General features: G+C 45.7%; 1 protein-coding gene across 1 annotated transcript; it reads left to right on the top strand.

Moving 5' to 3' along the window:
- The first annotated feature begins 2,477 nt into the window (after window positions 1-2,477).
- GABRP (gamma-aminobutyric acid type A receptor subunit pi) lies at window positions 2,478-15,569 on the top strand. The gene is made up of 9 exons (XM_074155907.1): window positions 2,478-2,533; window positions 3,922-4,034; window positions 6,156-6,223; window positions 8,210-8,427; window positions 9,300-9,382; window positions 11,716-11,853; window positions 13,250-13,402; window positions 13,891-14,084; window positions 15,255-15,569. The coding sequence occupies exons 1-9, from the start codon at window positions 2,478-2,480 to the stop codon at window positions 15,567-15,569; spliced, it is 1,338 nt and encodes a 445-aa protein (XP_074012008.1).
- Window positions 15,570-17,461: the final 1,892 nt, after the last annotated feature.

Raw genomic sequence — 17,461 nt, 5'->3', positions numbered from 1 at the left:
CTTCCCTCGACAGCTCGCTTTCCTGCGCACAGGGACAGCCTGCTCCTGTGCTTTTAGGACTTCTTCCTTGAAAAGTGTCCAGCCTTCCTGGACTCCTTTGCCCTTCAGGGCTGCCTCCCAAGGGACTCTGTCAAGCAGACTTTTGAAAAGACCAAAGTCTGCCCTCCGGAAGTCCGTGATGGCAGTCCTGCTGGTTCCCCTTCTTGCTTCCCTGAGAATCAGAAACTCTATCATTTCATGATCACTGTACCCCAGACGGCCTCCAACTGTTACATCCCCCACAAGTTCCTCTCTGTTTGCAAACAGCAGATCAAGTAGCGCTCCTTCCCTAGTTGGCTCACTAACCAGCTGTGTCAGGAAGTTATCCCCAACACACTCCAGGAATCTCCTAGACTGTTCCCTCTCAGCTGTATGGAGTGCCCAGCTGATATCTGGTAGGTTGAAGTCACCCACCAGGACAAGTGCAAGTGATCTCGAGACACCTGCTAGCTGCTTATAGAACATTTCATCAACCTCTGCATCCTGGTTGGGTGGTCTGTAATAGACTCCCACCGCAATATCAGCCTTGCTGGTCCTCCCCTTGATTCGTACCCACAGGCACTCAACTCTACTATTACCCTCATTTATCTCCACACATTCATATTCCTCCCTAACATACAGGGCCACTCCTCCTCCTCTCCTTCCTTGCCTGTCCCTTCTGAAGAGCTTGTAGCCATCCATTGCAGCACTCCAGTCATTCGATTCATCCCACCACGTTTCCGTGATGGCAACTACATCATAGCTTTCATGCCGTACAATGGCTTCCAGCTCCTCCTGTTTGTTGCCCATACTACGTGCATTTGTGTAAATGCACTTTAGCTGGGCTAGTTTTCTTGCCATTTTTATGGGGGGGTGAGGCCCAACACCTCCCTGACCATGCTCAGACCCTTCTGTGGTATCCAGCCTATCACTGTCCCTCATGTCATTACCACATGGGTTACCATCCTCCACCTCTGCTGAGGCAACAGGCCACAAGACCTTGCTAGCACTTTTACCCATCGGCACTGGTAATCTGCTCCCAGGCTCCTCCTTAGTAATCCTGCTTTCATCCCCATCCCCCTTCAACCCTAGTTTAAAGCCCTTTCAATGAGCCCTGCTAATTCTTGTCCTAATATTCCTCTTTCCCTTTGGGTAAGGCTTGCCCTACCAGTTGCCACCAGGTCTAATGTCCTATAGAACATCCCATGATGAAAGAAACCAAAGTTCTGACGGTGACACCAGCCTTGGAGCCAAGAGTTAATCTGCTGGCTCTTCCTGTTTATACCCTCATCAATCCCTGCAAGTAATGGGATGGAGGAGAACACAATTTGTGCTCCTGATCCCTTAACCAGCTGTCCAAGGGCCCTAAAGTCTTTCTTCAGGGCCCTTGGACTACTGTTAGCTACCTGATCCCTGCCTACTTGAAATACCAATAATGGATAGTAATCCGAGGGGCGGACCAGGGCAGGGAGATTTTTCTTTATATCCTTAATCCTGGCCCCAGGGAGGCAGCAGACTTCTCTGTGGGAAGGATCCGGTCTGCAAATGGGGCCTTCTGTTCCCCGCAAAAGAGAGTCACCCACCACAATTACCTTCCTCTTTTTTTTTGTTGCTGAAGTCCGAAGGCGTGGGGGTGGCTGGCTGACTCTGGGTAGTTCACTGTCTAAATCCTTGTCCCTATCCTCGTATGCCTGGCCCTCGATTTCCAAAGCACCGTACCTATTTTGTAGGTGCAACTGGGAAGGTGACAGGGGCTGGCAGGAGTTTTGCTTGCCCTTCCGAGGAGGGACCTGCCTCCATTCCTCATTGTCCCTTAGGTTCCTTTCTTCTGCCTGGTGACAAGCAGAAGGGAGATCATCCACATCCTGCAGAGCCTCTGCCCCACTCCTACGCCTCAGTGTACGGCTCCACCAATCTATTTCGCTTTCACTGTCTCTAATACTTCTATGTCTATCCACCTCTTCCTTCAGTTCAACCACCTGCCTGAGTAGGTGGTTTATTTGATCACACCGCGCACATGCGGTGTCTCTGGCTCCATTAGGAACATATGCCAGGCTGAGGCATTCACTGCAGCTGGAGACCTGCACAGACACGTGTTTTTGTGGGAGCTCCGTCTGAGTTTCCACATTCTTCCTTGTGGGGCATTTTGCACGTGTTGGGGCCATGTTCTTGTCTAGAGCCAGGAGGGGATCGACAACTGATGGCTGCTCCCACCCGCTGTGCGCTCGTGCGCTAATATATTTGCCCTTGCTCTCACGCGCACCCGGCACGCGCTCTGACTCTGCTGCGGCTAGCTGCCGCTGTCGCTGTCCGCGTGGTCTGGGCGAAGCTCGCGCTATGGCCGCTTTTAAGTTTTCCCCATCCCCTTCCCTTAAAATACTGTTTCTTAACCCACAAGACTTTGCCTTTCTTTTCTTCTTTGCAGACAAGCAGAGCAAATACAGAAATAATCTCCAGAGATGTTCTGCAGATACTTTTGCTTCCTCAGTCTGTGTCTTTTCCTTCCAACCCAGAGGTAAGTGAAGCGTTTGTTGTGTTTTACAGGGAACGTCTGAATTATGTAATTAATGTGGGTCAAAAGGAAACTGTGCTCCCAGTTATCCAGCCCGTCCCAAGACAGCTGGGTGCAGTAAGGGATGTGGCACAGAAGAGAGCAGCCTGCACAGGTCCCCAGACCCCAGTGTGCCCATTAACGCTCCAACCTCGTATTTCCTGTTCAGGACCAGAATAGTTTGCAGTTTTTGCTGGAAATGGGAACATCCCCGCAGGACTCCCAGCTGTGTTGTCACCATCCCTGGACCTGCAAGACCGAAATGTCTTGAATGGTTTACGTTTATGCTGTGCACAAAATGCTTCGGTTCTGCCATAGGGCCCTTTGTGGTTTAAAACCTGCAGCAAAGCTCCAAGGGGCACGAACCCAGCTTCAAAGGGAACAGAAGGAAAAGATTCATCAGAGCGTTGAGTAACTGTCTTGCTGAGGGTCTTACTGCGCAGACCTGTGGCCCTGAGACTCTGGGGAGAGGCAGAGGCACTGCCATCCACCTTCTTCAGCCCTTCACAAAGCAATGACAAACTCTTAATGACTCACTCATTTACATTTTCATCAAGTGAGCACAAGACCACACAGGGACACTGCACCATAAAATGTAACTTTTACAATCCAAAAGCCCTGTCTCCCCAGCTGCCTGTGTGATGGTACAGACCTGTAAGCCTCATGATGCCAGGTGCTAGCTTTATTGTCCATCCACAAAACGTGAATTTTGACGTTGTAAATGCGAATTGAACCCTCTGTGTGCATCACAGCTCTAGGGGTGGTGCAGCCGGCAGAGCTTTGATGGTGTCTGAAGCACTCAGTGCTTTTACCTTTCCCCTTCAGTGTGCCCAGAGGTTTTATTCCTGCCAGCAGCTGTGGGGACGCTGCTGACACTGATGCAGGAGGCCGAAAGCTTCTTTAGGGGACTAGTGATTAGGGAGGAGGAGCAAGTTGGTCAGCAAGATTTGTCACAAGCAGGAGGAAAACAGAAATGCATGTTCCTTATAGAGACCATATGAGGAGGGGTGGGAAGGGGAGATTGCGGGTTATTATTAAGACTTGGGATATATAGACCTTGCTTGATTTGTCTGGGACATTTTAAGACCGTCCTTAAGCTACCATCTGTGCAAACCTGTAGCTATCAGCTGAGGTAATTTGCTGTTTTCCCACCTCTTTAAGGTGCCAATTATTCAGCCAAGATAAGCAATGTGAGCAAGTGCTTGTGATTTCAATGATCTGCTTATTTTTAATAACCATTTTACGCAGTTTGTTCGCTTGTTTGAGCATGAGGTGGCAACACAGCTGCGGCTGCACACCAGATGTGCCCAGCACGCCTGGTCACACGTAACACTACCTGTTTGTGTCCCCAGGAGGTGCTCGCTGGGTCACATTCCCGACTTGCACAGTGGTGACACAACCTCCCTCCCTGGATTTGAGAACCTCACCATGGGATACAACAAATACCTCAGGCCCTACTTTGGTGGTATGTTGGCTCCATGCATTGGACAGTTGGAGAGCAGCCCGTAGGGCTTGTGGGAGGGGAGAGCCGTGCTTTAGGCTGCCTTCGGGATGCCCCGGTCCCTTTGGTTGTATTCCTTTTAAATGAGCGAGTAGCCCAGGCTGTCCTCATCTTGAATAGATTGTGCAGGCACGAGTCGGGCATGGGAACGTGCCCATCTAGGAGGTTAGGAACAGGGAATTTATATACACCTCTATGACAGGCCTGACAGAGTAACTAAATTCTGCTCTAATTGTACATGCTGTTGTTTAGAATCTGACCCTTGTGATGTTCTGCCTTATTTTTGTTCATACATACCTATTTACTAGATTGTGGCTATAGAGGAATAAAGTCATTCTCCTTGCCAGAAATAGTGACTTTTGATGGATGCTTTCACTTCGCACTGAGACACAAACTAAACCTGCTTTAAACCCTGGTGAGACTCTAGGGAGCAGGGAGCACCTGAAGGACAGTCAGGTATTTAGGAACTTACCTGAGGCTACTGCCCAGTTTGGGTGCCAGGTCTCCCACCTTCGGGATGAGTGCCGTAACCACTCGGAGGAAAGGGTTTCTCAGAATGACATTCAGCACCTGAAAAATATTGATGAACGTTTTAAAAACAGCTATCAATGTTTTTATTTTTATCAGTTTTACTTTCCTGCCAGAACCCATTAATGAAACTATGCTCAATAGAACAATTCTCCATCAGCCTCCACCAGGAGTTGGATGTTTCCCATTGTAGCTTTCTGCAGACTGACCTTCTCCTACCGGCAGCTTTGATCTTCTTCCTTTTCCTGATCGTGGTGATACATTTCTGGGACAATACACAATTTACCGGCTTGTTATGCCTGGAATGTCTGATCTCATGCAGGAATAGAAAAGCTCCTCTAGATCCTGTCACATCAGTGAACAGATGCTTCTGAATTGTGTAACGGAGATTAACTGCATCTGTACCAGCCGACGCCTACCTGAGCCATTAACGTTAAACAAAAATGGTCAGGATGCTGGTTTGACCTCCTCCAGAAGCCCTGAGTCCTCACAGATCTGCCCTCTGGTCATTAATTTGGGTGGGCTTCAAGTGTCTAAATATCTAAAAATAAGATGGAGAATGTCAATGACAGCCACTTTAAAAAAATATACATATTTTGCAAATGAAATCTATTTTTGATTTTGGAACCGTTTAAAAGAAATGAACAAAAAAAAAACCTCAACAAAACCAAAAACACCCAGACGGAGATTTAGAAACTGTGTCTCTTGGACTTTCCTAAATGTGCTTTAGGTGATGAAAAGGAGTTTCAGCAAATCCCACAAGGCAAGGCGTTGCTGTGTTGTCACCTAGGGAGAGAGGATTGTCTTGGAAAGCGCCAAGCCCTACTCAGAGCCCCAAATTCATCCTGGGGATCACACAAACCAGGCACAGCCTAAGGGAAATGTTGTGTCTTTCCGCTCGTTTAACATCCCCCCCCCCGCCTCAGAGCCAGCCCTGCTCTCCCCGGCGGGATCCGGCGAGCCCCCTCCAGCCCCCGGCTCTGGCATTTCCTGGAGAGGAGCTGCCCTCTCGTGGCGGATTTTAAGACTTAGTGTTAGAAAACGGGGGACTGCCAAGATTCAGGACTCGAGTGCTGAAAATTTGCTTGTAAATAGGACAGTAATATAGTAAATAAAAAGGAGGCAAAGGCTGTTGCACTTCTGGTTGTAACCCAGCGCGCGGTCTCAGGAATCACCTGAGATTTCTCTGCCTTAGTTTTTCCCCTCTGAAAAACGGGGATGCTGATTGCTACCTGCCTGTGGAGAGGCCTCCCAGAGCTGTGCGAGAGAACTGCTTTGTACAAAGTTTGCTGTTCTTGCCTGGTGGATACCGTGCTCTCTGCTGCCATCACCAAATACACAGCTCTGGCTCCCTAACAGGGACAACTTCATTTTGGATCACGATGCCATTTGTGAGGCTGATGCTCTGACACTGTGTCTAACCCTTTGGGCTTCTGGGGTTTCAGGGACAGCATGGGACGCTGTGTGCGGAGCCCGCACTGCGCAGCATCCCGAGCGGTTTTGTTGTGCCTTTTGCTCTTCCCTTCTCTCTGCTTAAGCTTTTCTCTCCCTCCACAGGGGAACCTGTTCAAATTGCGATGAGTCTGGACATTGCAAGTATTTCTAGTATATCTGAGAGCGACATGGTAAGTGAAAGAATTTTTATTTTACGAGTAGGATCTGCCTGAGAGACTTGTCTTGTATTCCTGCGTGTCACATTCAAGCTGCTTTGCTTTTGTCTATCTGTTGACCACTTTCAGAGGTGTGATGAGAACAGGGCTCATTTATGACTGCAGACTATGTAGATACCATAGCGATGCGGGCTTGTAAGTAAACAGAGATGGCTCCAAAGCTCCCACTGGTCAAAAACTCAGCACCCCCTGGAAATCAGGCTCATTTGAAATGGAAAAAATGAATCCTGTGTGGCATTTCCTCTCTCTTACCTTTCCTCTGTGTAGGAACCCTCTGTGTAGAGAAGGGGTGGCCTCTGTTGGATGTTCTGGCGCTGACTGAAGACACAGACAGGCATTCTTCTCAAGGAGGAGAAATGAGGTTCTGAGCTGTGACACCGTCTGAGGCTCAAAGGACTGGTCATCCCAAGAAACAAAAATAACAATTTTCAAATATACAGAGAACATCTTCCCACCACTGCTGAGTCTGGTTCCCTCCACTTCTGATAACAGTTGGGTTTCAAACAGCAGCTGCTGAAAATTCCTCTTTCGGGTTGACCAAAACTTGGGTAAACTCAGCAAATAGTTTCAGTCCAAACAGTCTGAAGTTCAGTCAGGAACAATTTCAGCACCTAATTTCAGTATTTTCAAGAACACCACTGACTTTTTTTCTCTCCCCCCAAAAAATTAAACAAGTTCATTAAATAATATATTGTAACTTTGGTAAAGCTATTCGTATGGTAAAGCTATTTTTGAGGAAGTGGCAGAACCAACAAAATCAATTGTTCAGATACCTCTAACTTAATGAAAGGGCCTTGTAAATTAGCTCCTGTTCTGGAATTTTTCTTCTTGATGGTCCATCTAAATTGCTCTCACCACATGGGAAACATGGCAGAGGCTCACTCTGTGCCTTGATAAAAGCTGGAAATAACCAGGATTCTTAATTTTTGTCACTTTATAATTCAGTGTATTGAAAGCCATAACAGTGTGTTTTTGACATGGTTCTTCCCCTGTCCAGGCTGAGAGCAAAATTTTAAAAGTTGCAAAAGCTAAATGCTGATACTTGATATTTACTGAGACTTTTTCTCTTAAAGCTTCACAAACTATAGATCAAGTGAAACAGAACTGCTTCATCCTCTGAAGACAAGTAGCAAATCTGTGGTAAAACACAGAGCCTTCACGCTGTTAACACCATCGCCAGTATCTGTCTGTCTGTGACAGAGAGGCTTTGAAAATAAAAGGCATTACTGGTTTCGTTAACTTCATTGATAAGGAAGGAAGGGGAATAGTAGACCAGTGCCCTGTGTCTGTCCGGAAGGCTCAGTAAAGCATTATCTCTAGAGCTGGGTACTGCTTATCCTTGTACGATGGGGCACTGTGAAAATACTGCAGTCACTGCAGGTAGATTTTGGCAGGCTAAGATCAAGGTAACCCTAGTGTCCTTAGACTCAAAACTCCGATTAAAAAAGATGCTACAGTTTTCTTCTAATTGTTTGGGGCTTCTTTTAAGACCTCAGTAAAATAACAGGTTGGATTTGCTTACCTTTTTTTCTCCAAAGTGTGGATGTCTCTTTCACGATCACATTTATAGTACGTGTGTAATTTTCCAACTGTAGACAATGACTGATTTTTAATGTAAGCGACTTGCAGAGTGGCCTCAAGTGTGCACTCCCCATCTGTTTGCTTACCTGCAAAATGGACGAAAAAATATCAATTACAATAATTGCTCATTTAAAAAACCCAAAAACCTATGAGTATAATCTTTAGTCCTCAAGCACTACACCTGAGGATGTAATGTCGTAAATAAAGCTGTGATGAAAATCTATCAGATTCACTGCGTGCATTTGAAGCTGAGTTTCGATAGGTTAAACAAATGTGTGTCCTGCCTCTTGTCGCCCATGGCGTGCCCGCAGCTGTGCTATTGTGGATACCCATCCTCACGGATTTCCCTCTCTTTCCCAGGATTACACAGCTACGATATACCTGCGGCAGCGCTGGACAGACCCCCGCTTGGTCTTTCACGGCAACAAGAGCTTCACGCTGGATGCTCGCCTGGTGGAATTGCTCTGGGTACCGGACACATACATTGTGGAGTCAAAAAGGTCCTTCCTGCACGACGTCACCGTGGGGAACCGCCTCATCAGACTGTTCTCTAACGGCACTATCTTGTATGCCTTAAGGTAGATCGGCCTTTGGCTTTGTTGATGATGGTGGTTCAGAATAGATTTCCAGGATTGTGCTGCACAGCAGATACCAACTGTCACAGGTCATGGGTTTGGGGTCAACAAGCCAACTGTGACCATACTCTTCTGATCCATTGCCACCTGGAAATGCTAGGGAAGGATCAGGATTCCCCATCATGGTGTGTGCTGTGTCCTGAGCGCAGTGCCTGCTCGGAAAGCTCACGAGTTTAGGTGTCACCCAAGACAAGTCAAATGGAGGTGGAAGAGGAAGGGAGGGAGGGAAGGACTTTATAACAGTAAAAGCTTATCATATAGCGGGAAACTATTTGCTTATCCAGTGCCACAAAGCTGTGATTTCTGCTTTTAGCAAAAAGCATATTTGTACATGCGTGGCAGAAATGTGCACTGTAATTGTGCTAGCAATTCCTAGTGTTCTCTCTTCTCAGCTCACAGTAACTGTCTCCCGGTTACCTGAACTTCAACGTAAAGCTCCTACAAACTCATGTACCCTCCACACTGGAGCGAGCCAGAGCATGTGTGCAGGTAGTTCCTGTGCCTCAGCTGACAAGTGGTAACTTCCCAAGACAAGATGTGCAAACTGTAGTACTGGAAAACCTGTGATTTTGCACTAAATCTCCCACCAGAGCAATGCAAAATTCCTCCTTTGGTTACAATTTCATCAGTGTGGCTGCAGAGGGTGTATTTTTTTGAAGGAGGGTTCCCTCTGATGTTATCAGTCCGTTCATTTCCTAGGTCAAAATTACCTAAATGACAGAGCAGAGTTCCTGCAGTCTAGTTTGCTGTGAAAAACAGAGATATTTCATTACAGGCTTTTATTGCAACTTTCGGAGTTCTTTCTCTTCCTACAGAATCACCACAACTGTTGCTTGTAACATGGACCTGTCAAAATATCCCATGGACACACAAACGTGCAGGCTGCAGCTAGAAAGCTGTAAGTATAGCATTCTAAACAAATCTGACTTGACATTTTGTTTATTCCTATGTAACCATGAGTTTTGAGTATTTGGATTCATCATAGTAGCTTTCTGGAGCAGACTTTTATTCCTGCAAATACTGATGTCCAAAAGAAAACAACTTTGCTTCATCGTCATTAAAGTGCTTGTGTTGTAATCCACAGTTTAGAGGATTCCTGTCGCTCTGCAATTTACATAAAAAGAGTGGTAATAAATCGTATTTTTATTAAAGAGTAGATAGCTCAATTTTGCACAGAAAGGATGAAGTAATAATGGCTGGTTTTCCAAATTCGGTTGCTTTTGCACACACAGCTTCTTCCAAACTAACTTGTGGAGTGAGTGCACGGGCTGAAGTACAGCAAGGAACGACTTGTCACATTTTTAGGTTATCTGCCACCTGTTGCACCTCCCAAACCTCCACTGTGACAAGACAGTGTGAAGGGTGGTTCTTACTAGAACATGAGTAGAACACGCCTCTCAAACTCAGGAACGGAAACTAAGGCCAAACCCAACGGTGTGGTATTTGCTTTTCCACGAGGGCTGTTTCTTACAGTGATGATGGGACCCCCATCCACGGGAGGAGTCTCAGCCTTGGAAGTCTCAAGAAAGGGAATAATCAGTGAGTTCTGCTCTCAGTTAAATTGAAAAGCTGGCTGGGAAAGACTGCTGGAAAACTTAGGACGCTACAGGGCTTTTACAGACAGTGGTGGTGCTCTGTATGTGTGGAGCTCCACAAGAAGCCAGCAGGCATCTCCCACTTGGTGTCCCAAAAAGAACATCTAAAATCTCAGCTCTGAAAAGACCAGGTTTTAACTTCAGGGGCTGCAGCATGAAGCACCTACGGAAGCACATATTATTTCCACATTAAAATCATATTAGTTCACCGTGGTTAACTTTATTACAAAGAGTAGCTTCTGAAATAACAATGATTGGCCTCTTCTGCTGAAGCATAGCTTGCTTGGGCCTGTTTTAAAAGCGATTGGGTCCTACATCATGCTCAGTTGCTGCATAATTCCAATGAAATTACATGCACATTGCCCACTGGAGATTTCATTAGGATAAGTGCCCAGAAATAATGCTATTTAAACACACGCCAGATGAATTAACAACAATCTATCATTTATTATACCATTTTCCTGAGTAACCACAATTTATAAAACTGCTTAGAAACTTTGAAAAGTCACGTGCTTAAGATTCTACGCAGGGGTTCATACCCTGGACAACTCATTTAGGAGTTCATCACACTCAAGCTCCGGTAATTTGTGCCTAATAAGAAAATGCAATTAGATAAAAATAGAGCTGCAACTGCATCTTGTTCCTTCTACCAGGACAAACAGGTTATTATCAGAATCAAAGCATCCTTACTCATTTTCTCAAAGAAGGGCACTTAATAAAAGAATCAAATTAGTGAGATTGATGGGCTTGTTTCTTAAATTAAGTGAAGTTTTTGAAGTGAATGGCAGGCCGGTGGCTCAGTACAAACTTTATCCCTCAGTCCAACCTGAGGTCATTTTACACTGGCGTTTACATTCCTGGAGGCAATTACTCAGCTGGCGTATATGGAGTTTACCAATAACCGCTTGAACCCTTTTGAGGCAGGAATTCAGTGTTACTTAAAGGTCAGATGTATTTATTTGTCCTCGGTAACTTAAAGCCCTTGAGGACAGGAGGAATGGTTTGTAGAAACGCTGCTTTTATGAGCAAGTTTTCTGGACAATGTGTGTATAGTCAGAAGATCCTGGCTCCTAATGGCATAGCAGTCTCAGCTCTAAGCTCTGGACTAACCGAAAATGCCTTTTCTGGTATTTTTAAGCACTCGAATAGACAGGTCAGTGAAATGTGCTTCTGCTACCTGGTAAGGGGCTCAATGGGATCTGTATTCTCTTCTCTTAACCACTGCATTTCTCCTGCTCTCCTCTAATGACTGAAGAGACAGGGTTGATCACTGCAGTAGATTTATCCTGCTGCGCGTAATCAAACTGTGGACAACAGGAATATATTATCTCTTAAAATGTTAAAATATTTTAAAATAGAAATACCCCTTGTAAATGACTGAATTGGGTCTGAGCAGCTTCACGTGTTGTGCATCATTCACCGTGGTGTGTGTTCCTACTGAAATCTGAACCAGCAGACTGACAGCGAGGAAAGAACAGCCAACGTCCACCCATAGTCTGACAGATTTAAGCGGGTCTTTGTCCAGCCCATAAATGGCTTCGTCATGTTTTTGTCCCCACCCAGGAGACAGGGCAGGGCAATAGCTAGGCTTTTACTGGCTAAACCACAGAAATACGGGTCTTTATGTTCTCCTTAGGGGGATATGATGAAAACGATGTCATCTTCACATGGCTGAGAGGAAACGACTCTGTCCATGGCATAGAAAAGTTGCGTCTCTCTCAGTACACAGTGGAACGTTACTATACCCTGGTCTCGAAGTCACAGCAGGAAACAGGTAAATCAGTGCCAGAGGAAAGCTCTCAAGTATTTCCCCTCCCACCTCCCTTCTCTTCTATGGGCTGGTGTCTTCTGACTCAAGCCTGAACCAGTGAAGTTTTTAGCAAATCTTAACGTCACAAAAAGAGATAGACGGAAAGATGTTGAAATCCAATTAATTACAATCAGGATATTCTGTAAGATGGAAATCTACAGAAAGTTGGGAGTTTTTAATAAGCCATATTCACCTGATGGATTTTCAATTATTTTTTTTTAAGTTCTCCACTTCTTTCCTTTTCCACACATACCTGAATAAGCTCCCTCCCTTGTGTACAGGCTACAAATACTGCAAAGAGCCATGTTTACAGTAACTGGGTTTAAAACTAACTTTTAAAATACACTTTTGCTTGTAAATTACAATTCTACCACATTATGATGAAATAAGATCCTTTTGTACATCAGAATTCAATGTCTGTTTCATTATCAGTGTAAATTTTCTTCTCTCCAATCACAGATGCTATGAAAGGGCGAAAAACTTCCTTAGAGTGACCAGATTTTAAAAATAACAATGTTTTGTTGTTTACTGTAGTGTACACAGCCCACAGACAACGTGGGTTTTGTTTCTGCGTTTCAAAGGGAACGACTGTTTAAACAGCCGAAATATCTCCTGAAAATACTCGCAATCCAGCCCCAGAACCCTTATGTCACTGTTATAACAAATAGATTTTAAAAAACTGACTGAATTTTTTTGAGCACAGAAAGATACAGTTATCAAAGATCACAAATTACTAATGAATACAGGGGGTGTAATTCCGTGTGATGATAAGATACTGGGATACTTTGGGACATGAGCCAGAGCCTGCTGAAATCGAGAGAAAAATCTTTTGTTTATTTCTCAGCCATCAGATAAGACTGAACTTGGCAAAGCCCCTTCAAAGAAGTTATTGGGAAAAATGTGCTGTGCAGAGTGTGAGAGAGTAGATGAAAGCATCAGCCCTTCTCTACTCTGAGTTAAGACACCAGTATAGAATCATAGAATGGTTTGGGTTGGAAGGGACCTTAAAGATCATTGAGTTCCACCCCCCCTGCCATGGGCAGGGACACCTCCACTAGAGCAGGTTGCTCAATATTTCCACTGCGGATTCAGTTCAAGAGCCCCTTTGCGAGCCACACGTTGTTTTAGATGTTTCCTTCCCAGCAACGGTGTGTGTGAGCGTGCCCTCTCGCCTGGGGCATGTGAGATAAGCAAGAGCTCTGCGGGAAGTCAGGCCTGTCCAAGTAACACCTCTCCCACCACTGCAGCGCAGCTCTGCTCATCTGTGTCAGCCCAAGGGCTGGTGCTGGGCTCTCCCAGTTGCAGTTCAAGGGTCCTTGGGAATCTCACCTTCACTGGGGTTTCTTCCTCTCCCGAGCAGGCAGTTACCCACGGCTGATACTGCAGTTCGAGCTGAGAAGAAACGTCCTTTACTTCATTTTGGAGACTTATGTGCCCTCCACTCTGCTCGTCATGTTGTCCTGGGTTTCTTTTTGGATCACATTGGATTCAGTGCCTGCGAGAACCTGCATTGGTGAGTTATTTGGGAGAAGATTTAAGCAGGGAGAGGAGCCTCTGAGGGCTGGGTAGAGGGTAGTTTTCTGAGCTCTCTGCTGAGTGATAACTGGGCTGCTCCCATTCTGCTTTTCCTTGTGGCAGGGCATGGAGGATACGCTGGGGCTGGCACACTTACACCTGCAAAGCGGTGTAGGGCCAAGCCTCCCGGTAGATTCACAGCAGAGGGCAGAGCACAAGTTCTTTGTGATGTGCTTTTGGAGGGGGGAAATTTTTTACTGAGAGCAAGAAAAACTTAAAAGAGCCAACTGCCTCTTGGAGCCAAGTTGTCAAAGGCAGGGAGAGCCTGTGTGAAGCTAGTAGCTAGTGCTACAACAGCATGTCCCTGATGGATGATTTGGTAAGAAGGGATGTACTCTATCTGGCTAGCAACAGAGTGACAACATGTGCAGAAGGCCTTTTCCAAAGCATCGAATAGAGAAGGTCTTTCCTTTTCTGCTTTCCAAGGAGTCACGACGGTGCTTTCCATGACAACTCTGATGATCGGCTCACGAAGTTCACTTTCAAAAACTAACTGTTTCATTAAGGCCATTGATGTGTACCTCGGCATCTGCTTCAGCTTCATCTTTGGTGCCCTTGTGGAATATGCAGTGGCTCACTACAGCTCATCTCAAAAGTGCGCAGCCAAAGCACCTCAAGAGGTAAAGCCTCATCTACCTTAATAAGCCTAGATATCTTGGATTGACAGTATTTAGTCCTCCATTAACTGAGTAAGACAAACAGTCTGTTATAGATACAGTAACAATTGCTTCTCCTAATTGTATTAAATCTAAATTCGTGTGTGCAACAAACGCATGGAGAGCAGCAGACCTCTGGGTCTCTGGCACAGACATCTGCACACCAGCCCAAGGAGCAGCAGCCTTAGCTTAGAGTCATGTTAGATTCACAGGACCACGCTCTGGAAGGCGCTTTGGCTTATCTCTAGAATCGGGTCTTTTAGCCCAGAGCTGAGCTCACGTGTGAGCATGAAGCACTGCTCCCTTCCAAATGCAGGCGAAGAAGAGCCAGTATAACTCACCTCTTTGCTCTTCTGTGGAATAACTCTGAGTGGGACACTGATCTGGAGGGTAATTTCCTCTACCAGAGGAAAGCTGAACTCTTCTTCCTCCCTTCCCAGAAGACAGAAGGAAACATCAGCCCCACAATCTTCTGTGGGGGTTGCAAGAGAGCATGAATTGTTCTGAGTGCTCTGCTTTAGTGGGAGAAATTAAATAGTCAAGTACAATTATAGTCCAGTGGTCACTGAGGGCCCAAATCCTATCAGAGGGAAAAGAGGTTTCCCATGTCACTGCTGAGCTCCCCAGCCATTAATCACGGAATCACAGAATTGTCAGAGTTGGAAGGGACCTCTAGAGATCATCTAGTCCAACTGCCCTGCTAAAGCAGGGTTGCCCAGAGCACATCACTCAGGGCTGCATCCAGGCGGGTCTTGAAGATCTCCAGAGTATGGGACTCCATGACCTCCCTGGGCAGCCTGTTCCAGTGCTGTTAAGTTACTGTGCAGACATGAAGAGATGGATGTCTTGTAGGAGATGGATGTTGGTTTGCTCAGTGACACAGAGTGAAACTCGCTCAAAGGTCTCAAAATACCCCTAGAAGTACAGTGGTGGAAACACAGGCATCTCTGGGACTTCAGGCACTGCTGAAAACAGGCAGCAGCTGAAAGGCCTGTTTGACTATTGGGGTTTTTGATGAACACATATGAAGCTGGGTTTTTTGATCTTTATCCTTACTGTCTCCTTTTTGATTAAAGCACTTTTCCTCTGTAGGAGGAGACAAACCCTAAAACTAACTGTACGCTTGTTTCCTAGGAGCCTGCAAATGAACTTACTAAAGAAATGGAAGAAGTCAACATCACCAACATCCTCAACAGCTCCATCGCCAGCTATAAGCGGAAAATCAGCTTTACAAGCATTGAGATTTCCAGCGATAACGTTAACTGCAGTGGCTTGACCATGAAAACTCATGAGAAAATCAAATGTGTCTTGAGAAACAAAATGCACAGGATTATTGGTTATTTCACAATTCAGAACCCCAGCAATGTAGACCACTACTCCAAACTGCTTTTCCCTTTGTTTTTCATGCTGGTCAATGTGTTCTATTGGGCTTATTACCTATATTTTTAGTAGAAATGAGTCGCTTCATTGTTCTACTTCAGGAGGAGAGGAACCTTGCTGATGGGCATCTAGGTATCTAACCACAGTGAATCCAACGTGGACAAAATGCTGTTGTGTTCCCTGAGGCACAGAGCGGAAGAGTGGTGAGGTACGCAAGATGCAAAGCCTTCCCGGTGCTTCAGCACGAGCAACATTGACTCTGGACAACTGCTTGTTCAGCTGAGTGGCTGTGCTGGGCTCCTGTGCTTGTACCTGCTTTTCATCCCAGCATCCAGCCTCCCTCCTGGCCGGAGATGGGGGTGTAGGACTGCACGTGGCAGGCGCAGAGCACGACGGGTGGCAAAATTATCCAGGTTTTATCAAGCGGGTTGGAAGCTTCTGGTTTAGATCTCCAAGAGGCTGTAGGATTGTCGCTGTTATTCTTTGTTTGCCAGAGACAGCAGTAACACAGGGGCTATGATTGCTGGCTCAATAGCCCCTCTGTTCAAGGCGGAGGACCCGATGGCAGCACTGTGCCATGCGCGGAGAGGAACGGATCCCGGGAACGGTGCTCCCTGGTGCCGAGGGTGAGGCGGTGCCAGGCTGGTGATTTTGGTGCTGCTGCCATCAGCGCAGTGGTGCGCCTGCCTTCCATACCTGTCAGACTCACCGAAGCAATCATCACTGGCTGAAGTTACCCATCCCAGGGCTTTTCATTTGTAGAACTGTGTTTTTTTCAGAGATTTGGGAACAGAAAATATAGGCAGCAAAATTGTTTTGTAACCCGTCTCTTAGACTCTTCCTGTTGTGCTGCAGTTGAACAGATCCTACCACCTTACACGTCTTCCTCACAAATTATTTTTCATCCTGGAGAGTGCCTCCTTCAGCTCTCACTGCTACAAGCAGCTTTTGTTTCTTGCCAGCCAGATGCAAGAGTGGCCGATTTGTCATCCCCTCTTTTGTGTGGCTGTGCAGCTGTGGCCAGTCAGCAGCGCTGCTGGGTGAACAACCCATGTGTGGGCTGAGGTATGATGGTCTAAATCAGCCTTTTGCTCTCTATTTTAGGCTGAAACAGTATTACGTTTCCGTACAAATTCAGATTCTAAGTGGGCTCTGGAAACTGCCAGTCAGCTTTGTTTATCCTGCCATCAGCAGGACTGAGAGCTTTGCTTTAAAAATGAACTAAATACGTGGCGCGCACACTTACATTTGAGAACCAAATGCCATTTGGTACTATGTACCTTAAGGCTACTGGAAGTCCTTAATTTTCTGATTTTACAATTAATGTTGTATGGCAGGTTTTTCTCCCCCTCTTTTTGGTCTATGCAACTTTCATACCTTCGAGGGTGTAATCCTGCAGTTACATGGGCAAAACTGTAACTGCCTGCGGTGGGTACCATTCAGCAGGAGTTTTGGCTGAGTGAGGTCTGTAATATCAGACTGTAGTATCAGTCTCACGCACGCAGTGTTTGCTCAGTAGAAGTGTCTCTTACTGGGGGTTCCTACAGAAGGTGGGCAAAGCATGCGAAACTATAGATTTTTATTTTTTTTTTCACTTTAATAACTTTTTATCGAACCGCTTTACCATGCTATATTGTGATAGATCTAAACCACATATTCATAAATCACAGCTTTTACAAAGAGCAGCACAAGAAGACAAAGGGGAACAGCCTGACAATGGCAAGCAAATAAACACAAACTCCAATAATGAAATGTTGGCTTGTATATACTGGCATTTAAAGTCCATTCCATAAAATGTAATAAAGTGAATGTTTGTGATATGAACATAAACCCCTAGAGAGATCCTCTATTAAAAAAAAAATCATTGCCTTCTTTCTGTGTCAATTTCTTTCTTTAAAGCCCAACTAAAATGCCCTAATGTGTTCTACACCAGCCGCCAAATATTAATGTTAACAAAAGGA

The sequence above is a fragment of the Numenius arquata genome, chromosome 11 (genome assembly GCF_964106895.1).
Source record: "Numenius arquata chromosome 11, bNumArq3.hap1.1, whole genome shotgun sequence".
In the NCBI taxonomy this organism is placed as follows: domain Eukaryota; kingdom Metazoa; phylum Chordata; class Aves; order Charadriiformes; family Scolopacidae; genus Numenius; species Numenius arquata.
Note: the sequence above shows the minus strand (reverse complement) of the source record. Positions and strands in the feature narration are given on the sequence as shown.